Source organism: Lepeophtheirus salmonis, chromosome Z (assembly GCF_016086655.4).
Source record: "Lepeophtheirus salmonis chromosome Z, UVic_Lsal_1.4, whole genome shotgun sequence".
NCBI classification, from domain to species: Eukaryota; Metazoa; Arthropoda; class Copepoda; order Siphonostomatoida; family Caligidae; genus Lepeophtheirus; species Lepeophtheirus salmonis.
Genome location: NC_092584.1, coordinates 3,012,035 through 3,036,089, shown reverse-complemented (window position 1 = coordinate 3,036,089; position 24,055 = coordinate 3,012,035). Strand labels below are relative to the sequence as shown.

The following is a 24,055-nucleotide window of genomic DNA, read 5'->3' as shown; positions in this document are numbered from 1 at the left end:
TTCGGTGTGACTTATTATTAACTGTGGGTTAAGGTATATACACCCTTGTCCCACTATCGTAAACTATTATACGCATCTACGTATTGATATATAAACCCATAATTCCATCATTCTTGCAAAAACAAGTTCCGCTTCATTAGTAGTATACTGTAATTGATATATTAAATGTCACAATCCGTGCAGGACCGTATTTCTGGATTTGTCACACTGAAAAAATTAGAAAAACGTACCTGATAAATTATTGTACATACTTTGGTGACTACTAATTTCAGCAAATGACATCACGTGACATATTCAAAATGGCGTTTAACAGAACGTGAGCAATTTCAAATGACAAATATTTAGCTCCGCTTTTAATAAAATATGACATTAATTCAGTAGGCTTAGTTAATGTCTACTATTCAATATCACTAGTAAACTTTCAAAATGGCGTTTAACATCGCATGCCACTTTTCAAATGGCGTCAAACATAATATAAGTAACCCGAAGCCACTTGCCCTTTAACCCTTTACATCAAAAACAGGCTTATTCATTTCAGCAACTCACTTAGGGGATCAAATTCAAAGAAGGGTTGCATAAACTAAGGTGTTGTATTGCATTTATCATAAAATTCGAGGTTGTGTGGTACTAGGAGGCATCACAAAACTGCTTACTCATTTCAGCAACTCAATTCAAGTGTCAAATTTAAAATGGCGATTAAAACCACTTAGTTATAGTAGTTTTACTAATTCACGCATGTTTTCATGCTGACACTCCCAGAAGGAACATTAATTAGTACGATTTTGTATTAATATGGTCTCACTGGGGTCTATTCTACCATAAAATAATTTTTATTATTTTTCTGTTGTTTTTGTCATCATCAATCCAATGGAGTCTTAAAGTAGGATATATTTCTTGCAATGGACAAAACTATAAAACTCGACTTGTCATCGATGACTGCAGTGATGGTTGGCCCATGAGATTTTAATTTTTGGATCGTCCTTATCTAATTACTTTAGAAGGTATACCAAATATAGACGTTCTTGGCTCTGAATTCAAAGACGAAATACAGAAGGTCATGTCAATTGAGCAGCGTATTTTTTGAAACAGCCAAAAACCTTAGACAACATTTTCCAATAATGTGGGATATCACTTATCTTGCTCATTGTCTGAACAGAATAGCTACGCTCGGTACTGATTACTTCTAAAATACATTAAATTGTAAACCCTCATAGACCCAAATTTAAGGGTATAAGTTTTTTTTGTATTTAATACACAATCATCCCTGAATATAATATTTTTTTTTAAATTTAGGTGACATAAAACAGTTGACTACTACACCAAGTATATAAATTGTATGAATGAAAAGAATTATTCAATCAAAAACTAGATGTTTTTAAAAAATGAATCACTTTTATCAGAAATAGATATCACACAATACAAAAAAAATCATATAACTATATAAGTATTAGAAGAGAGGCCCCTACTCCCAAGTATAATAATTATTGAAAATCTATGCCAAGTTATTACAATCGTACCTTTCAAAATTAAATATCTGGTGAGAATAGAGAAAAACCAGAGATACATCAAATTAGAAGAATTTCTACCTGAAACCATCATTCCTGATTGTTAATTTTTTAAATATAAAAACTCACTTATCGTTAACTGGGATTCTGAGACGGTTTTCAGTGCGATGCCGGGCATAAATAAGTCGAAAACGTCCCGTCGGACATAGGGTCACTTCAAAGATAGGATAATGAAATTAAAAATTGTAGATTTACTACGAAGATAGTTGATTGATTCCATAAGTACATTTAGCTGTACTAATATTAGTAATATATAATTAGAAACTACAACTTTAATTTTAAATATTATATATCTATTACAGTTTTGGTTTTCGGTTTATTTCATTTAATATATATATATCGGTTAATAAAACGTTCAGTCTTAGCCTCTAAAAACAGAGGGGACTATGTTGTTGATCCTTTTTACAGCAACAATTTTAAAATTTTTATTATAGGCTTTTGTAGTATCTTCTTAATTAATTAAATAAGTACAGCCCCAAAGATGACCATTTAAAGGACCAACCAACACTAAACACTGGAGTCATGGATCACTGTTGAGTGCCTTTAGTGTCGTCTCATGCAAGAAATATATCCTTCTCCTCAAGTGCTTTATGGATCTTGGATAACATTACTTTACTTTGAGACTCTATTGACTTGGTGATAGAGAAGCTAGAGGGATTTACATTTCCACTGTAAATTGTAATTGGTATTATATACTATAGTTATATGTTAAATAATGTCTTGTGAATGAAAAATAATGATTACAGCATTTATTATTGGTCAGATTACCAAGTACAAAAAGTAGCTCCTGCTTTTTGGACATATTTTATTCACCTCTGATTATAAATCACATAAATATTGATTGTATGTAGGATCTGAAGAACCCGTTTATATATAGATGTTTTAAGGTAAGTATATAAAGATATCTAAGTAAAATTGAAGAAATGAAAAGAGAAGAGATTGAAGTGTGTATTCTATTTGTTAAAGCGTATTCTCGCTAACACAAAAATACCCTAGTTATTTTGTCAGCTGTCGATTCGCTCACCTCCCTTGATACGTCATGGCTATTTCATACTTTATTCTTTTTCATAAATACACAAAGTAATAAGTTATTAATAATAACTTATTATTTTTATAGTTGATAATTTTGTAAGAATGGAAAAGCGTGCGAGGAGGAGGGGGAAAAGACATACGGTATCATTGTTTAAAATACTGATGTGATTATCACCTGCCTGCTTTATTATGATTTTTGAGGAGTATAACTAATGTATTTATTAGCAAAATGTTTAATGAAGATATACTACGTATAATTGACTTCTACGTTTTTTATCCGTTACAGTAGATTTGAAAACGTCACACTCCATGAAATTGTAATTCATTATGAACCTTATTCTCAGAATAATAGCTAATGAAACGACAAAGTAGAGTATTTGAAATATATTTGAAGCTCAAAGTTTAAAAAAGAAGGCTTAAATTAAATATAATCTACATACTAAAAAATAAACCATCATACATTTATGTTAAATATACAAAATTAAACAATTGGAATCATATAACTAATAATAACAATAAATTATAAATACAGAATATTGAAATAATAGATTGATCCAAATAATATTTTCTTGTTCTGACATCGGAATTCAGTTAAATATGTCATAACTTTAGGTTGCAATACACAAGCGAGACGTGGAGTTTAATCAAAAGATAATCACCCTCTTCTTCATGTGGAAGTTGCTATATACAATTGTGCACAGGATAGATATATCTCTACCGATGAGATCTAACTAATTATTAATAATAAAGTAAATGTCAAAATCATAAAATTAGACAATAAATATACTAATAAAAATTTTTTATAAATAAATTCTCGTAAAGATTTAGAGCAAAAGCTAATTATGTAGTAATGTCCGGCGATATTACTCCTATTAAGAGCATCAAAAAGATTTTCCCCCGTTATTTAGGTATGCTTATATAACAACATACTATTATCATGATGGATATACACAATTGTTAATTATAATGCAACACCCAATGTAACTACCCTCGTTGTTGTGACCATTTAAACAGTTGTTTTTGCCTTTTATGAGTTTTCTGAACACCATTTCTTGGAGCCAATCAACCATAGCTAAGCCTTTAGTGATAAAAAGTAATATTTATTGACTATGTAATATTGGAAAACCTAATTATCATACCCAAGTCTTAAAGCGAAGTAAGTAGTCTCAGACAAACTAGTTGCAAACCATCCAAAGCTACTACCCCCCGTTGTTGTGACCATTTAAGCAGTTTTTTTTTGCCCTTTACTGAGTTGTGTATCATAATTCTTGATATGTTTAGCTAAAATAGAATAAAATTTTATGGTTAGATTTAAAAAAAAATTGAATACTTACTGTGAGATAGTACAAAATTCAGAGTTCCATTTCGATATTCGTAAATACTTTTTACTGATAACTTAATCATCATTTGGTGTGGATGACTCAAAACATTTTTATATGTATTTCTATATATGACATCAGTACCAACATCCTCCATTAATTTAATGATGGTTCCTCGGGAAGGGATATGTTTACCCTTGTATTTCTCCATAAATTTTTTGAACGTCGATGATTAGCAATGGATAAGGTTATATTACATGCAATAAGCATCGTTGTGAGATCAAAGTTAAAGTCTGACTTGATGTATTTATCGTCAAATTGATTTTATAGATTAATATCCATACTCTTGTTATGAGATGAGGATAATGAGTGGTGTGTAATTCTAGACAGGGGACTAAAGGCACATTTATATCGACAAATCCGACAAACCATCTGTTTCTCATCCGGTAAGTATTTTCCAAATTCCTGGGCCTCCATTTTCATAAATCCAGACAGAAGGCGACGTCATTTTGTGGATTTTATTCAGTTCTCTATCGACTATCACCATCTCATATTATATTAATATTGAATTATAAAGGCGGGAATGATAACGTTCATGATTGATAGAAGAGGATGTATATTATTTAATCAATGATGCCATAAGTAATTCTTATTTTCTCCTCGCACGCTTTTCTATTCTTACCAAAATTATCACCCTTACTTATTATATACATATACTCTGCTTCCAAATAAACAGGAATATAATTTCTTGATGATCCCTCGTCGTTTATTTAATATATTTATTGGCCATTTTATTATTTCTATAAAGAAATTCTGGCTAATCATAACTACTCTTTTAATCACATATTACTAGCAATATTATAAATTATAATACAGTATCAAATAAAATACTATGTAGATTTTAATAATATACAATTTATTTTAAAAATGGTGAAGAAGTATTATGACAGTGATAGCCTTCGATTATATAAGTTATAAATAGCGGTGGTATAATTTACTTATTTGGCTAACTACTAGATAATTTTGGTTTTTTTTTTTTTTTGGTATGAAAGGTTACGTGATACCAGAGAGATAAACGTGCGAGGAGGAGGGGGAAAAAAGACATATGGTATCATTGTTTAAAATACTGATGTGATTATCATCTGCCTGCTTTATTATGATTTTTGAGGGTATAACTAATGTATTTATTAGCAAAATGTTTAATGAAGATATACTACGTATAATTGACTTCGACGTTTTTATCCGTTACAGTAGATTTGAAAACGTCACACTCCATGAAATTGTAATTCATTATGAACCTTATTCTCAGAATAATAGCTAATGAAACGACAAAGTAGAGTATTTGAAATATATTTGAAGCTCAAAGTTTAAAAAGAAGGCTTTAATTAAATATAATCTACATACTAAAAATAAACCATTAAACATTAAAGTTAAATATACAAAATTAAACAATTAAAATCATATAACTATTAATAATAATAAATTATAAATACAGAATATTGAAATAATAGATTGATCCAAATAATATTTTCTTGTTCTGACATCGGAATTCAGTTAAATATGTCATAACTTTAGGTTGCAATACACAAGCGAGACGTGGAGTTTAATCAAAAAGATAATCACCCCTCTTCTTCATGTGGAAGTTGCTATATACAATTGTGCACAGGATAGATATATCTCTACCGATGAGATCTAACTAATTATTAATAATAAAGTAAATGTCAAAATCATAAAATTAGACAATAAATATACTAATAAAAAATTTTATAAATAAATTCATCGTAAAGATTTAGAGCAAAAGCTAATTATGTAGTAATGTCCGGCGATATTACTCCCTATTAAGAGCATCAAAAAGATTTTCCCCGTTATTTAGGTATGCTTATATAACAACATACTATTATCATGATGGATATACACAATTGTTAATTATAATGCAACACCCAATGTAACTACCCTCGTTGTTGTGACCATTTAAACAGTTGTTTTTGCCTTTTATGAGTTTTCTGAACACCATTTCTTGGAGCCCATCAACCATAGCTAAGCCTTTAGTGATAAAAAGTAATATTTATTGACTATGTAATATTGGAAAACCTAATTATCATACCCAAGTCTTAAAGCGAAGTAAGTAGTCTCAGACAAACTAGTTGCAAACCATCCAAAGCTACTACCCCCGTTGTTGTGACCATTTAAGCAGTTGTTTTTGCCCTTTACTGAGTTGTGTATCATAATTCTTGATATGTTTAGCTAAAATAGAATCATATTTTATGGTTAGATTTAAAAAAAATTGAATACTTACTGTGAGATAGTACAAAATTCAGAGTTCCATTTCGATATTCGTAAATACTTTTTACTGATAACTTGATCATCATTTGGTGTGGATGACTCAAAACATTTTTATATGTATTTCTATATATGACATCAGTACCAACATCCTCCATTAATTTAATGATGGTTCCTCGGGAAGGGATATGTTTACCCTTGTATTTCTCCATAAATTTTTTGAACGTAGATGATTAGCAATGGATAAGGTTATATTACATACAATAAGCATCTTTGTTAGATCAAAGTTAAAGTCTGACTTGATGTATTCATCGTCAAATTGATTTTATAGATGAATATCCATACTCTTGTTATGAGATGAGGATAATGAGTGGCGTGTAATTCTAGACAGGGGACTAAAGGCACATTTATATCGACAAATCCGACAAACCATCTGTTTCTCATCCGGTAAGCGTTTTCCAAATTCCTGGGCCTCCATTTTCATAAATCCAGACAGAAGGCGACGTCATTTTGGGGATTTTATTCAGTTCTCTATCGACTATCACCATCTCATATTATATTAATATTGAATAATAAAGGCGGGAATGATAACGTTCATGATTGATAGAAGAGGATGTATATTATTTAATCAATGATGCCATAAGTAATTCTTCTTTTCTCCTGCACGCTTTTCTATTCTTACCAAATTTATCACCCTTAGGTATCATTGTTTAAAATACTGATATGATTCTCACTGATAATCACATCAGTATTTATCAGTTGCCTGCTTTATTATGATTTTTGAGGGTATAACGAAAGTATAAATTAGCAAAATGTTTAATAAATATATACTACGTAAAATTGACTTAGACGGTTTTTATCCGTTACAGTAGAATTGAAAACGTCACACTCCGTGAAATTGTAAGTCATTATGAACCATATTCTCAGAATAATAACTAATAAAACGACAAAGTAAGAGTATTTTGAAATATATTTGAAGTTCCAAGTTTAAAATAGAAGGCTTAAATTAAATATAATCTACATACTAAAAAATAAACCATCATACATTTAAGTTAAATATACGAAATTAAACAATTGTAATCATATAACTATTAATAACAATAAATTATAAATACAGAATATTGAAATAATAGATTGATCCAAATAATATTTTCTTGTTCTAACATCGGAATTCAGTTCAATATGTCATAACTTTAGGTTGCAAAATATAAGCCAGACGTGGAGTTTAATCAAAAATATAATCACCCTATTTTCCTTATGTGGAAGTTGCTATATACAATTGTGCACAGGATAGATATATCTCTACCGAGGAGATCATAATAATTATTAATAATAAAGTAAATGTCAAAATAATAAAATAATGTTAGATTTAAATCCATAATTCTTCCAATCTTAGTACGAACAGCTTTTAGAATCCCACTTTCATTTATTTCATGTTTATCTAAAAAAAGAAAAGTAAATCCATGCATTCAAATTTTAAACCTTAATTACTTATCTTAGATATAAAAATAAGACTCCTTTATAACAGGCAACCATTCTTGACTTAATGTAGTTTTCTAACATGACATTGTAAAGATTTAGAGCAAAAGCTAGTTATGTAGTAATGTCAGGCGATATTACTCCTTATTAAGAGCATCAAAAAAAGATTTCCCCCCGGTTATTTATGCTTGTATTTCAGCATACTATTATCATGAAAGATACACACAATTGCTAATTATAATGCTACACCCAATGCAACTACCTCCGTTGTTGTGACCATTTAAGCAGTTGTTTTTGCCTTGTTTTCTGAACACCTTTTCTTGGAGCTTATCAACCATAGCTGTAAAGTGATAAAAAAGTAATATTTATTGACTATGTAATATTGGAAAACCTAATGATCATACCCAAGTCTTTAAGTGAAGAAACTAGTGTCAGACAAACTAGTTGCGAACCATCCAAAGCTACTACCCCCGTTGTTGTGATCATTTAAGCAGTTGTTTTTGCCATTTAATGAGTTGTGTATCATAATTCTTGATATGTTTAGCAAAAATAGAATCATATTTTATATTTAGATTTAAAAAAAAAATGAATACTTACTGTTAGATAGTACAAAATTCAGAGTTCTATTTCGAAATTAGTAAATATTTTATACTTTTTACTGATAACTTGATTGTAATTTGGTGTAGATGACTCAAGACATGCTGAAAATTATCTCAACTTCACAATTTACATAAACATATTTCTAATAAATGACATCATTAAAACCTTGATCCATTAATTTAATAATAATTTAACTGGATTTTTTAGATGAATATCCATGCTCTTGATATGAGATGAGGATAATGAGTGGCGTGTAATTCTAGACAGGGACTAAAGGCACATTTATATCAACAAATCTGACAAGCCATCTGTTTCTCATCCGGTAAGTATTTTCCAAATTCCAGGGCCTCCATTTTCATAAATCCAGACAGATAGCGACGTTATTTTATGCATTTTGTTTAGTTCTCTATCGACTATCAGCATCTAATATTATATTAATATTGAATAATAAAGACGGGAATGATAACGTTCATGATAGAATAAGATGTATATTATTCAATCAATGATGCCATGCGTATTTATTTATTTCTCCTCTCACGCTTTTCTATTCTTACCAAAATTATCACCCTTATGTATAAATAAATATATTGGCGGTTTGGTCCTCTAATTTACTTATTAATTGGATGTATATTCTGGTTTATGATCCTGCGAACAACCATTGCTCCTTTGATTTAATATATTTTCATTTGGATATCCTAACCACACACCTCAAGCCTAGAACCTCATATTCAAGGATATCTTCCTTTTATAAAGTGGCTCATATGTATTACATAATTGGATCTCATCTCCAATTATGGAATTTAAATTGAATTTTAGAGATGATTTTTAGCATCAAGGTTATTACAATGATTTCTAACATTCGTGGAACATGGCTTAATTGTACATTCAATATCATATTTTAAAGTCCATCCCCCATCAACAGTGTCTATGTTTACTTCGTCTCCTACTATAAGAAATATTTTAATAATTTAAGTTCTTGTTGTCCATGGCAAACAAATTAATCATTTCTATCTCAATGATCTGATAGCAATTCCATTTATAATACTAAATTCGTAAATTATAATATGAATGTACAGAACTATTAATTATTATATGTATATCCTAGACACTTATAAATTATCTCGACCTTCCGTAATACTTATAGCAGTGCCGTATGTCAGGAAGATTTTTCGGTCCGCTTTACAAGGGTGAACGGTTGATTTTCATTGGTGAACGTGGGATATTTAAACAGGGCAAATGCTACAGCATAGATTAAATCTTGCAAGAATATCGTCCAATGGACTGTCGCACCATTATTTTCTTCAGGCAAACATTGGGAAAAATAAAATGAAAAGGAAAAACTCTAGACGGAAAGTCAATGCCGACCTATTCATAAAGGAAGGAGTATAATGGAGTATAAAATGCACGGTGCAAGAATGAGAGAAAATTTTTGAACTATACAATTAAGTCAAACAATTTAAACCTCCTTAAATATTTTTAAAATAATAACGGATGAAGATAATGAACGAGATTATAATATACCATGAAACGGTTACATCGACAGAAAATAAATTATGTTCACAAGTCTTGATGTTCTTAACTCGCATGTATACGTGGTGATGTGTTTGAAAAAATGAAGAAAAAAATGCATGTGTTCTTTATCATGATTAGAAGAAGAAGTTTTTCCTCTCTTTCCTTGACGCAAGGGTGTCAATCAAACTGTCCATGTCTTCATGGAGCACCTTGTCCACCATCACCCTGTCCATGTTCAAGAGGGTGAGGGAGGAGAGCCTCTCCTGGTCCATGGGGGTCCTCATGTGGTCCTTGAGCCTTCTGAGACAGGAGAATGACTGCTCCGCCTCACAGCTGCTGATGGGCATTGAGGCCAGGATAACGATCACCTTGTATAGCTCCGGCATCAGGCGGAACACTCCCGAGCTTATTAACTCCGCAGCAATTTGTGACGAAACCATGTCTTCTGTGTCAATATCTGCCTAGAGAAACATAAATTTTAAACATATAATGCAAAATGAAACATTATAATATTAACCTTGAATTGCTGGAAGATTGCATGGTCTGACTGGAGCTGCTCGAGTTCAAGTCTGTAGTGCTTGGCGACACGCTCAATGACACAGGTCTCCACTTCACTGTCATTGACGATTGCAATGAGATCCATTGTGATGTTTGTATCGTCGGTGGCAAATCTGCTCTCAAGCTCTAATACAATCTTATTGATTGCAACATCGAAATGTGTTTCACGGAAGTAGGATTCAGTTGTTCCTTTCCACTTTATTCTCCTTGGAATCTTCGCCTCCTTAAATTCCAAATCAATTGAGTCCTCCTGGTCAAATACTGATTTCATCTCAGACGACTTCAACTCAGCAAGTTTCCAGATTGATTCAAAGATTTTCTCATTCTTAAGATCTTCAAGAGTCCTAATCACTAGGTTGACGTGTTTCCGGGCCTTTGTTGGGTCAACCTTTCTGCCTTGAAGTTCATCTGACAAGCTAGATGTGTGTCTGAGGAGTGTCTTCAACAGTTCAATGCCGAAAACAAATTTGTGACTAAAGATGCTGTTGAGCAGAGAAGTTGCTGTTGAACTCGACAATGTATCTTTATCTTTTCTCATTATTATGAGGGTCTTCATGATTCTGACCATCCCTAGAGATACAGCGTGTACAGCATCGTAGCGGAGACTCCAGCGGGTAGCAGACTGGTTCTTCAGGGTCATCACCTTGGCATGCTCCTCATCTTTACTTGTTATCTTCACCGACTTGTAGATTGCTGACCTCTTTGGTGACCCTTCAATGAAGTTGTATAAAATTTGTACTGTCCCCATTGTATTTCTCAACAGGGTTATATCTGAGAGAAGATCCTTGACTACAAGATTGAGGACATGGGCGTAGCAGTGGATGTAGACACACAGTGGGGCTGCTTCCTTCCACCTGGCGGCAAGACCCTTCTTGATGCCGGATATGTTGGAGGCACCGTCCGCGGCCAGGGAGACAGTGCGGGCGGGGTTAAGGCCGAGATCCTTGACAGCCTCGTGAAGCTTCTCAAACAAATATTTGCTGTCAGTCTGGGTAACTTTTACAAACTTGAGGAAGCTCTCTTCTTGATGCCTTCACTCGTCAGATATCCCAGTGACAGACTGAACTGCTCCGTGTTTGACATATCTGATGTCTCATCAACAATCACAGAGAACCAGTAGTCATCATCGCCGGCACAAGTCTTGACATCTTCAATTATATTTTCCGTCACTTTGGATGCTATAATCTCTATCAGCTCATTTTGGATGTCAGGTGAAGTCCATTTGGCAAAACTTGCCCCAGCTGAACCAAATTTTTTGACTTCGGCCTCCAGTTTATCTTTGAGAATATGATTGTCGTGTGAACGCAGGGACAAAAGCTCCAAGAAGTTTCCTGGATTGTTTTCATTAGATTCCGTCAACTTTTCTCTTGTTTCAGAATCGCCCCTAAAAGCCAATCCTTGCTTTGCGAGGAACCCAACAGTTTGGAAAAGATACCTCAAATAAGCTCGCCACTTCACGACTTCCTCAGCATGTTGAGACTGAACATTGGCCGAGAACAGAGGTATTCTTTCTCTTTGATGTGAGGAAATTGATCCACTTTTCCATCGACAGTTTGTGTTTTTTTGTTGTTAGAATGAACTTTCAACGAGGAACTGTTTTTCCATGTTTTGAATTCAAATTTCCCAAGGTTGGAAATGGAAAATTTGGAACAGGCGAAACACTTGGCTGACTTTTCAACCTCGTCATATTCTAGCCACGGGAACTAACGGAACCAATCATATTGAAAGTCTCTCTGAGGACTGTATGTTTGTAACTTGGGATGTAGAGGATGATCTCTCTCGACTTTAGGCACAGTTTCCCGCTCAGTCTCCACTCTGGTTCTGGTCTGGATGTCCTTCCGCTTTGGCTCCCGCCCGGTAAGTATCGGGTCACCCAGCTGGCTCGTGAAGACGACAGGGTACTCTGGGCCTCCGTCCACAAACTCCATCTCCTCAGTCTTGCTCTTCTAACCTCCTTGGACATTGTGGCTAGTCTCAGAGTCCTCTGCAGAGGGAATATTGTTGTTGTTGACTACAGAGAGCTGCTCGGGAGAGAAGATTGGTCCAATATCGAGATTAGGAAGTCTTATTCCATGAGAAATCCGTCCGCTGGGGTAATTTGATGAGTCGCCATTATTTTCTGTGTCTGCAGTAACTTTCTCTTCAGCAGAAACGGACTTTTCAGATCTTGGTTCAGACAGTAAGGCATCAACTGGAGCAGGGTCATCAGGACAGGAGGAGGCAGTGACTGAGGATGTAGCAGAGGAAGTTTTCTTAACAGCAAAGTTCAATGTTTTCTGCTTCTTATGATCAATTTTCACTTGATACTTGCAGCTGGGGTCATTCTTATGGAGTTTAACTTTGTGATCATTAAAGTTGTCCTTCTGTATTTCCTTCTGACAGATAGAACAAATCACCAACTCTCTGTTAAAATGCGTTTTGCGCTTCCCGTGATACATTTCTGATAATTAATAAATTACTGCAACAATCCACTCTAAAAAGTACATAACTATTATTTATGTCCCTTGTAAGCAGTAATAATTTAATTTATCTTGTATTCAATTAAACAAATTCTCACGCTCTTAAATATTTCAAGAGTACTCCATACGAAAAATGTTGTGCACGTCTTTTTTTTTTTTTTTTGGCTGTAAAGTACTTCACATTTGCAACCAGTAACGTTAAACGTAATATCTAACTCAAATATCCACTCAATGTGAAGTACTTTAAATCCATACGAAAAATGTTGTGTGCGTCTTTGTTTTTTATTTTTGGCTGTAAAGTACTCTTGAAATAATTGCAGTAATTTATTAATTATCAGAAATGTATCACGGGAAGCGGAAAACGCGTTTTATATTCAAAGGTTCAATCATTTATATTTATAAAATGACAGGCAATATTTGAAAGAGATATTACGGTAAATTACAGGATTTGAATTCAAATTTCTGCGATGAATTGAGATACCCGAGTGTTAACTATAGTTTAAAACCTCCGTTTTATCTATCTGACTTAATTTGGCCAATATTGTCTTAGAGATATAATTTATTAATTTACTAATTCTATAAATGTGCCGGTGAATTTTGGCTACTTTAAATACAATTTGTGGTGCCTCCAAAGGATTAATCAGAATCATTTTTTCATTTAAATGAACTATAATTTGTTGGAAAATGTATTCCATGTTCAATTTTGAGAAAAATTATCTAGCTTCCTTTTGGGTGGACGTGCTACAAATATGTAATTTTATTATAATGACTCAGTACTATTATGAGTTGGTCATAAGTTACATATATATATCATAGATTTTAATTATTAATTATTACTTAATTCATCTATATTTGTATACCTATATGATTGGTGGACGGTTGAGTAAGGTTTGGTTTTTTTGGTCCGCTGAAGCGGACAATGCGCAATACTGACGTACGGCCCTGCTGATCTGGTATTAAATTCTTGGGATATCCAAAATACTTTAACCAACTAGAAAACGTTTCAATAATTTTATCTGTACTAGCATTCACAAATTTTCCATTTAATGAAAATAAATCCCTCGGCATTCGTTCAAAAATCATTGAAGGAATAACATCTGTCAATATTTCCTCTCTGTATTGACTTGATCTTTGAGTTTGACATGAATCAAATTTCTTGTTGTGTCTTGACGAGGGAGAGACACAAACTTATTTATAGGTGGAGAGATCCAGGACGACCGAGAGAAATGAGGAGAAGAAATCACGTGGAGGAATAATATAACACTTATTTATAAGATCATGTGTATTCTTTATAATACAAAACCCTACTCTAGTTTATTTACAAAATACGCGACTATTTATACTAATAAATACTACTATTAAAATATACTAATGAAGTTTTAGCAGTACGTCTTTTTGACATGCTTTTGGAATGATAATAAGTGTTCTCGTCCACCGTCAACTGTCAAACATTCCACAAAGTCTTGAATAACTTCACCAATGGATTTGAAAATATATTATTCTGACGAAGACCACTTTCAACAAATCTTACTAAACTTTGATAGTCTATATGGAGCTTAGCTATTTTTCTAATTTATTCTATAATAGGATCTATAAATCCAATATTCCTAATATTTCTTTCCATTAGTGACTCTGCCTATAGCTAAACCTATTAAATCTTTCACTCCATCCTTGATGTCTTCTTCTTCTGGGTCTTCAACAGGTGCTCTAGATAAAACATCAGCAACTAAATGATCTTTTCTTCCATGTTACATAAAATTGTTAATGTTGGAAATTAGAGAATATTGTTGGGAGTGAATTATGATCAGTGACGACTTCAAATTTTGGTAATCCACTCAATAAATGTGACACTTTTTAATTGCAAGATTTTCCAACTCTGCCATTGCGTACCGTGATTCTGCATCGCTAACAAATCTTGAACAACATTCAACAAATCTCCATCTTTCTTCATGTTTTTGTAGTAGATCTAATCGAAGACCTTTCAATCTGGATGCATCGGTTTTGAGGGGTGTTTCCTTCTTCAGATCGAAAATGGAGAGGACAGGGGTATACGTCAATATGTCCTTACTTCCATAGTTTTGGTACGTATATTGTCCCATACAAATTCATTCTTTAGTTTCATCGTCTTTAGTTCTTCATCAGAGGTAAATATATCTGAAAATTTGGCTATCAAGTCTTGAAAAAGATCCATTTTGATTTTTTCTGATATATTAAAATCTAAAGTTTTATTACATTTAATACTTGCATTCACTAACGATTGACTAATCCATTCTTCCTTTAAAAGTCTTGGGAAATCTGTGTGTATAATTCCCAATCCCATACACACATTCTGTGATAAAAACATATCCTCCTGACCAATATTCTTCACTGTATAGACGATCTCTTTATGTTGGGGATTACCGAGTCTAAATATTAGTTTAACAATATTAATAACTTCCAATCTTGAGCCGTTCACTCCGACTATCTTGTGGCTAACAGATGAATACCATAGTAATCTTTATAAACTCTTAAGCCTGCAATAAAAGCCATTACACCACCATCACATATATAAATTTTATTCTCAATATATTCTCCATTTGCATTCAGATTATCAATTGCAATTTTATTCAATTCACATTCACGAACTGAATTGGCGATAAATACTGAACTTTGGAACAGCGTACTTTTGCTTTATGACCTTTCTTTCTACACTTCCGGCATTCCATTTCTTTAGCAGAACATGGTCTTCCATATTGATGTGCTTCAAATCCACATTGTCTACATATTAATTCTCTCATTCTCCTCCATGGTTTTTCTTGACTCTAACTTTTTCTTCTTTCAAATCCACCTTTATCATTATCGGCCTTTGAAATTATATTAATACATTTTAGTTCATTTCTGCTTCCTTTATTACTCTTTGCAGCTTCAACTGTTCTACACAAGATAATAGTCTCTTTCAAATAAAGTTGTTTAGTGTTTTCTAAAAGTTTTTGGTGAACTTCATCGTCCCTGACTCCATGCGTGACTAGAGTGGCCAACCAATCTTCTGATTGCATTTCATAAATTTCTGCCCTTCCGACAACACATTTAATTCAAAATGAAATTCATTAGAATTCTCAAAATAGGCTTGTTTTATTCTTACTAATTTATATCTTGCTTCTGCAATGTGTTTTTTATATTTTAGATATTTACACACATTTTAAAATACTTCCTCCAATGTTTTAGTAGTACTTGCTGGAATTGTTTGATGTCTTTCAAAATACATATCTAGTCGAGATTCAATTTCTACGAGCTCTTCTCCCATTGTTATTATATTATGTTCCTCTTTCATTTTCTCTTCCGAGGATTCTTCCAAAAGACTAAAATCTTCTTGTGTTTTTTCATTATATTTAATATCTGCATTTTTAAAGCTATTAAATTCCGATTGATTTTATCAGGCCAACAAATTTTCTTCTTCTAATATTTGTTTTAATTTTCAGATTGAGACTCAAATGATCTTTTCTATGCCCCTCGGGATCTTCTCACATTGGATAATATAGAAGCCTTCTCTTCAGTTGACATCTTGTCGTGTTCTTAGGAATCCATGGGTCTGTCCTCTTTAATGTTCTTCTAAAACTTCCGACTTTGCAATGTAATAATCTTTAAGAGTGGGACTTATGCACCTTGCTCCATTGTGGTCTATATTATAAATGTACCATTTATTATTTCTTTATAGATCATCCTGTATATATACATGATATAGGTACACATAGTAACAATATAATATTTACATCTACGAACAACATCAATATATAACAAATTCCAAATGTCTGATGTAAAAATCTCAGTTAGCTCTTTTTTAATAAATAAACTATTGTCTTGTTCGTAGTACTGGACCCATCCCAGGACTAATTTGCTAATCAGTCTCTTCCCCTCCATTCATTCTATTTTATTATCGATGCAATCTCTTTTATGAGTCAACAGTCTTAAGGACAGATACATCGGTCCTTCATTAACTCTGGTCATGGATATTTTTTTAATTTTCTTCACTCCTAGCTAGGATTCAAGAATATAAAAACGAAGAAAATAATGAATGATGCCCAGAACCTATACAAATAAGTTCTAGCTACACAACTACTTCAAACTAAAGTTATCTCGTTTCTTCAAAAGCAGCTTGAATTGAACAGATGCCAAGGACATGCTTAGTAACAAGGTCTAAGTAACTGAAAATAAAAAGGAAAATAAGCGTGCCGGTACATCTGACATCATCAGAATACACAATAATTTTGATTGCAGTGGCATTTTTTCAAAAAAAAAAAAAAAAAAAATATGTATCTAAGTAAATTGAGACAATTTTTGAGATAGTCGAAAACATACTTTAAACAACATAGGTTCGGAATTAGGGGATGGTAAGAAAAAGGCATCCTCAAATACTTCAAACACACACACAACATTAATATTAATTAAGTCAACGAGGCAGCAGTGAATTCAACTAATATTTGTATTTCATTTTAAAGCAAAAATAAATAAAATATTGACATTACGGTTTAGTCATAAACATCATAATTTATGCATGATATAAAACCATAATTTGGCGAAAAGGAAATTATCTTAAATAAGGAAGAATCCTGTGGCATCTGATAGTTTAAATGAGTATTAAAATAATTAGTTGATTTAACAGTGGCTGTATATTGTACATTAGGATCAAGTCTGATTGGAGCTGGAAAGGGATAGAAAGTCTGCTTTGTATCATTAGTTTTTATACCACTAGATGACGTCCCACAAACCAAACTATTCTTTTGAACAGTAATATTAAGATTATACGAATTTGTTAGTACAGTGAGACCAGACATAACGACTGGACTAGTCACTTCAAAAGTAAAACTTGATGATAGGGAACCAGAATTAGAACAAATAAACTCGCTCTTAGAAGAATATAAACAAAAACTTTGAGCTCTCCAAGATAGGGATTTTAATTTAACTACGAAAAAATAAATTAAACAAATTGATCCAATTAATTATTATCTTAAGTTACCTTCAGGAACAATGACTGCTTTATTTACAAATAAGTTGACAAGCTCATTGGAACTCAAGACAGAGGATGGTACAACAATCTCCGCTATTTCCTTGGCACTCATCTTTTCAAAACTTATGTAATTAAATGCTATTCCGAGCACTTTTCGTTTTTTAGAAGCCAAGATTCCAGGATCTTCTTCTTCATTTATTTCACCTTTGGTGTTCAATCGATGAGTGGCCCATCTAAGAGCAGCATCAAAAACAACAATTTCTGAGCGCTCTAACTGTTTTCTACTTAGAACATTATTAAGCGTAGAGAAATCTATATTAAAAATGAATAAGCTCCATAGCACAAATCCGGATCATCTGAAATAATATCCCAACATATATCCCAGAACTCAGGACAATCGTAGACTCGTGTTTTGCTCATGAAGAGAATGGCGTTGTGTGGCTTTACAATACTGCCCAAATATGTGATACATTCCTTTGTGAGAAAAGGCAACATGTACTTTTTAGAGCAGTACAAGACCTCAAATACAATGTTTTCATTCAAGGAAATCTTATCAAGGTAGAGATATGCTAAAAGGGCCTCAAAAGTATCAGGCTCCACATCTGGAATTTCAATATGAACCCTTTCCATCACTGACTCCTTAAATGTACCCTTGAACATTGTCTCGAAAACTGGACTTCCAATACACAAAATGAATTTATGTGCAGGAATTTCCTTGGGACCTAGATACAAATTTGAAATAATTAATTAACAACTATAAAATATAACTCAGTAATCATATTAATGTAACTGACACTCTTTTAACATCCCTACCAATATGCATATTGAGAGTGATTTAAGAAATACAAAAATAATCTAGTGAGGAGTCATTATTAATATTTAAATAGTTTCCTTTAGATCCAACGTTGAACGTAACATCCGCCAAATGTGGGTTTAGGTAAAGAAAAGTACACTTTTCATTCATGTTATTCTATTTAATTGCCAGTCTAAATTATCTGTGTAATTTAAGTCTTCATTTATTGAAATTTCCTTCTTTGGGGGATGTTCCATTTTAAGCTTCTTATATTTGGCCTGAGACTATATTATTTATACTGTTGTCAGCTGTTAAAAGCAAAAGATAAAATACATCGAGCAGGTTAAAGTAGGTTGAAGCACGCCTCACCCTCTAAAATTTGAGTTTCCTCTATACTGGTAAGGTTCATAATTTTGGTATGAATACAAAAGCGTATGAGGAGAATGGAATAATTGATAAGATAATATAGATCTTCTTCTTTTATCAAGAACATTATCATTCCCGCCTTTATTATTCAATATTAATATAATATTAGATACCGATAGTCGATAGAGAACTGAATAAAATGCACAAAATAACGTCGCCTTCTGTCTGGATTTCTGAAAATGGAGGCCCAGGAATTTGGGAATTACTTACCAGATGAGAAACAGATGGTTTGTCGGATTTGTCGAAATAAATGTGCCTTTCGTCTCCTATCTAGAATTACACGCCACTCATTATTCTCATCTCATATCAAGAGAATGGATATTCATCTAAAAAATCAAGTTAATGATGAATACATCAAGTCAGACTTTAACTCTGGTCTCACAAAGATGCTTATTGCATGTAATATAACCTTATCTATTGCTAATCATCTATGTTCAAAAAATTTATGGAGAAATACACGAGTAAACCTATCCCTTGCCGAGGAGCCATCATTAAATTAATGGAGGATGTTGGTACTGATGTCATTTATAGAAATACATATAAAAATGTTTTGAGTCATCCACACCAAATGACGATCAAGTTATCAGTAAAAAGTATAAAATATTTACTAATTTCGAAATGAAACTCTGAATTTTGTACTATCTAACAGTAAGTATTCAATCTTTTTTTGATTTGAATTATGATACACAACTCATTAAATAGTAAAAACAACTGCTTAAATGGTCACAACAACGGAGGTAGTAGCTTTGGATGGTTCGCAACTAGTTTGTCTGAGACTAGTTTCTTCACTTAAAGACTTGGGTATGATCATTAGGTTTTCCAATATTACATAGTCAATAAATATTACTTCTTTATCACTTAAGGCTTAGCTATGGTTGATAGGCTCCAAGAAATGGTGTTCAGAAAACTCATAAAAGGCAAAAACAACTGCTTAAATGGTCACAACAACGGGGGTAGTTGCATAGATAGTCGATAGAGAACTGAATAAAATGCACAAAATAACGTCGCTTTCTGTCTGGATTTCTGAAAATGGAGGTCCAGGAATTCGGAAAATACTTACCGGATGAGAAACAGATGGCTTGTTGGCTTATTTATTGATATAAATGTGCCTTTAGTCCCCTCTCTAGAATTACGCGCCACTCATTATCCTCATCTCATAACATGAGTATGGATATTCATCTATAAAATCAAGTTAATAATTTATTCAAAGTGGGAATTGAAGTAGAGTTGACTATAAGAGGGAGGATTGTTACAATGAAGGATTTGTGGGTGGTGAAATAGAAATGTCCTTATTCCTCACTGTATTTTCCATTCTATTTTTCTTTGTATAACTCTTCAATTCAATAATATAAATATAGGAAGATTTATTGAGAGATATTTATATGCAATAGCAGAATAGGCTATGCTTACTAGACAAAACTATTGAGAAAAGAGAGTCTGGAATCATTTTCCAATAGTTTTTCAATCACAAAAGAGACTTGCAACTATTAAAATATTACAAATTAGGGATGAGGCTTTAAGTGTCCCGGTTATATAATTGTCATTCAGGATCATTGATATTATATTGTTGTTTTTATCTTTCTTGTATTAATTTTATTTGTTTATATATGTTATATATTTAATTTCAGTAATACAGGAATGGACGTCTATAATTGTATGTTATTAATGATTGTATTTATATGTATAATAACTATTCTGAAGGGGGCCGGTTTATCGCTGAGTGAGAGGTTTTTGTATCATCATGTAGATAAATCATATCTAAAATCGAGGACATATCATCATGTGAGCATATCGCGTATCACATGATAAATATGATCTGGAATGTTCTAGAATGTAATAAGTAAGGCAGCCCTAAACCTAACCTCTATAATTACTTGAGTCCATGTCCATGTAAAGGTAATCACTGTATTACCTACAAATTATTATAGAATACAGTCCCTTGCATAACTTAGGAATCTCCTCGCTTTTTTCACAATGACCTAAGTAAACATCTAAATCTAAGGTAGGCTCCTAAGCACCTAATACATACACACATCCTATTGTTAGTAGTCTCCAACGTAATGTATATCCAATGATAGACTACTTCTTAGACATTTGTTACTAGATTCCCTTTTAAAAAAATAAAAGTTACTTTGTAGTTGTCGTTTCCATGATTGCAATTCGCTTGAATAGAAAAGGACACTACAATAATTAGATACCATACATCTCAAACTCTACCTTAATTATTGATGATGAGTTATTTCTGCTTGATATACATCAAGATCACTTATCAATGAAATTGAGTTCCTAGAGTAGGAGTAGAAACAAGGTGGACTTAAGGAGAAAAATACTCGAGAACCTTAATGAAGGAGTAGTGGATGATGGATGAGAACTCTCTCTGTTCCTCACTGGATCTTTCATTAGACTATTCTGTCGTTTTATTGAACTCCATAGTTCATATATGTAGAAGTATACGATGATTCTGTGGAAGATCTGGGGAATTTTATTCTTGAGCATAGATACAAACTACTCACGAGGTGTTGGAGTCTGAGTCTTTCGCACATCCATAAATTTCATTATCCTTACTTATTGAAAGAGGTCTAAATCCTCACATAGTCCTTTGCCCCATTTAGAACCTAAGTTGAATCGTAGTTTCTGGAAATATTTAGGGATCCGGATTTATTATATATTATACGATTTCGATACATTTTTGGAAGATTGATTGAATAGCATGGACCTTGAGGCTTGAAAGGATAATTATAAAATCATACCGGTGGTATTTGAAGCTTAAAGAGCTCATTATAAAACTAGACGTTGGGGTAATTGAAATTTGAAGGACTCATTGTAACACCATCCACATTCAATCGGGCTTCCCTTGAGTATATTAAGTCGATTTATTTGATATTATACGATTTCGATATATTTTCGGAGGATTGATTAGAAAACATGTACCTTGAGGCTTAAACGGTTCATTGTAAAACCCATACCGGGGGTATTTGAAACTGAAAGGGCTCATTATAAAAGCAAATACATTCAATTAGGCTTTCTTGAGTATATTGGAGAAATAAACCAACGCGTGGGGCTCACTGTAACTAAACTCACCCACTCGATCCTACTTCTTTGAGTATATTAGAAGAAGGGACTGTTAGTATGGTAGTTCAAGCTTAAAGAGCTCCTTATAAAACCATACGCGTGGACCTTGATGGATAAAAGACTCATTGGTACACCACACATACTTATTTAGACTTCTTTGAGCATATTAGAAGAAGGGATTGTAGTGTGGTATTGGAAACTTAAAGAGTTCATTGTGTATCAATATTTTAATATAACTTATTGAACGAGATTTTGAAAACTATTTATCTATTCTATTAAAATACCGCTAATAAGATAAAAATATTAATTATTTTGTTTCAAAGCTGAAGTAATAATTCAAGCTTATAGTTTTCTTTATATTTTATAGAAAAATATTAAAAACAAAAAAATGAATGAAGAAAATAATTCAAAACAATTTAAGTATGTTCGTTGAAGAAAAGGGATTTATTTTAAATGTCTCATTACATATGGACTAGGACATTCCTGTAAAAGGAACTGCAATCTCTGGCATTGCCGTCATGGTCCGAGGATTATACTATTTTTAATGTCTCCTAGAATCCATACCTCTAAAAACGTTAAGGATTAATATGATTTAGATAAAAAGAATTCTATGTAAAATGATCAGTAGAACGAAAATAAATATATAAAGTTAAAAAATAACTCCTCAAAGAATGTGAATATAGGTCATTCTAATTCAAAATTTCATTATTTAATTCATGTTACAAAAAATATGTAACTCAACGTATGACACGGCTACTACAATTAGTGAAATTGGAGAACCACTTCAACCATTTCAGAATCATTTAAAAGATATCACTTTTACTGAAAGTTATCGGATTAAAGTTAAAAGACCCTTCCCAATTTCTGATTACTAAACCTCATTATTCGCAACTCATGAAAGAAGAGAAAAGACTCTCTCCAGAAATATCAATCCCCTCTGCTAAACTTTCAGCATTACGTTGGGTATTGAGAAGTGCAATAGGAATTGACAACGTAACAAAAGTGATAATACAATTTTATAAAGAATTTTCTCATATAAATTATGAAATAACATTCATCACCAAGTGATATAGTTAAGAAATTTGACTTTAACAACTTTTGGTCAGGAGAAAACGTGGAGATACGTCCACATGAACCTGTAAACCATAAGTCAATTACAGCTATGGAATTCAATGCTTAACAACATAAATAATGATACAGCAGTGTATAATTCCTCACAAAGATGCTAGTTTGTTGAAATACCATGGAAAGATCTTTATGCTAAAGGTCATCAAGTAAGTAATAATTATAAGAAAGCATTAGCTATGTGAAAAATAGCCTTCAATGAGTCCAACTTCGGTTGGCGGGTAGCACAGGCCTTCTTCTCAATTTGCCACCACACACTGTAGTCAAGGGGATACAAATCAGGTGATTGAGGTGGCCAAATGTTTTTGTTCCAAAATGGCATGACGGCAGCGAGCCAATCCTGAGTAATTCCAGAGGTATGGGCAAGTGCCCTATCCTGCTGGAAGATAAAGGGGCCCCATTAGAGATCTTCAGGGCCTATGGAAGGACCTTGTCCAAGTCCAAGTAGACAGACCTACCGGCGCAGAGGAGAGTGGCAACCATACGAAATTTGGCCTCGTCATTCATCGTAAACCACTTTGTTTGATGCGAGTAAGAAAAACAAAAACAAAGCCAAAAGATTTACTGAGTTACTTGTGCTAGAATTTTTTATTTCCGGGCACGGAACCTCGAGATATAAGCGTTTAAAAATTAGGCCACGTATTTATGCAACTACCGGTATATGCAAGTCTGATAAAATTAAAACTCTGTCAAATAGGAAACTTATTGTCTTTTTGTTAATCTCTCTCTTCTGAGATTTTGGCAAAGTCGAAGTAGTGCTTATCTGAAATTTTTTATATTTTGAAGAAAGAAAATGGTTATTTGGAGAAGGAAATGGATGATATTAAATCAATTCTAGATCTTTACTTTTT

The 24,055-nt window shown here is 32.8% G+C and overlaps 1 protein-coding gene and 4 long non-coding RNA genes across 5 annotated transcripts; all 5 read right to left on the bottom strand.

Annotated features, from left to right (window-relative positions):
* Nucleotides 1-3,486: 3,486 nt before the first annotated feature.
* LOC139907329 (uncharacterized) lies at nucleotides 3,487-4,597 on the bottom strand. The gene is made up of 3 exons (XR_011783863.1): nucleotides 3,932-4,597; nucleotides 3,737-3,878; nucleotides 3,487-3,675 (listed from the first exon to the last, which is right to left on the bottom strand). It is a non-coding gene; the product is annotated as an uncharacterized lncRNA (long non-coding RNA).
* Nucleotides 4,598-5,776: 1,179 nt separating this feature from the next.
* On the bottom strand, nucleotides 5,777-6,851 carry LOC139907327 (uncharacterized). The gene is made up of 3 exons (XR_011783860.1): nucleotides 6,213-6,851; nucleotides 6,021-6,160; nucleotides 5,777-5,959 (listed from the first exon to the last, which is right to left on the bottom strand). It is a non-coding gene; the product is annotated as an uncharacterized lncRNA (long non-coding RNA).
* Nucleotides 6,852-7,148: 297 nt separating this feature from the next.
* On the bottom strand, nucleotides 7,149-8,406 carry LOC139907326 (uncharacterized). The gene is made up of 3 exons (XR_011783859.1): nucleotides 8,273-8,406; nucleotides 8,080-8,205; nucleotides 7,149-8,015 (listed from the first exon to the last, which is right to left on the bottom strand). It is a non-coding gene; the product is annotated as an uncharacterized lncRNA (long non-coding RNA).
* Nucleotides 8,407-9,773: 1,367 nt separating this feature from the next.
* Nucleotides 9,774-17,035, bottom strand: LOC139907324 (zinc finger MYM-type protein 1-like). Its single transcript, XM_071893715.1, has 2 exons — nucleotides 10,305-17,035; nucleotides 9,774-10,248 (listed from the first exon to the last, which is right to left on the bottom strand). Exons 1-2 carry the CDS (start codon nucleotides 11,091-11,093, stop codon nucleotides 9,922-9,924), a joined length of 1,116 nt encoding a protein of 371 aa, XP_071749816.1. The 5' UTR covers nucleotides 11,094-17,035; the 3' UTR covers nucleotides 9,774-9,921.
* Nucleotides 17,036-17,245: 210 nt separating this feature from the next.
* Nucleotides 17,246-19,376, bottom strand: LOC121130137 (uncharacterized). The gene is made up of 2 exons (XR_011783857.1): nucleotides 17,798-19,376; nucleotides 17,246-17,743 (listed from the first exon to the last, which is right to left on the bottom strand). It is a non-coding gene; the product is annotated as an uncharacterized lncRNA (long non-coding RNA).
* Between the last annotated feature and the right edge of the window lie 4,679 nt (nucleotides 19,377-24,055).

What these genes read in the sequence shown, in the direction of transcription:
- LOC139907324 (XM_071893715.1), bottom strand. Translation starts at nt 11,093, where the DNA reads ATGGGGACAGTACAAATTTTATACAACTTCATTGAAGGGTCACCAAAG. An exon ending in CAATCTTCCAGCAATTCAAG is followed by an intron (nt 10,249 to 10,304) that starts GTTAATATTATA and finishes ATGTTTCTCTAG; the next exon opens with GCAGATATTGACACAGAAGA.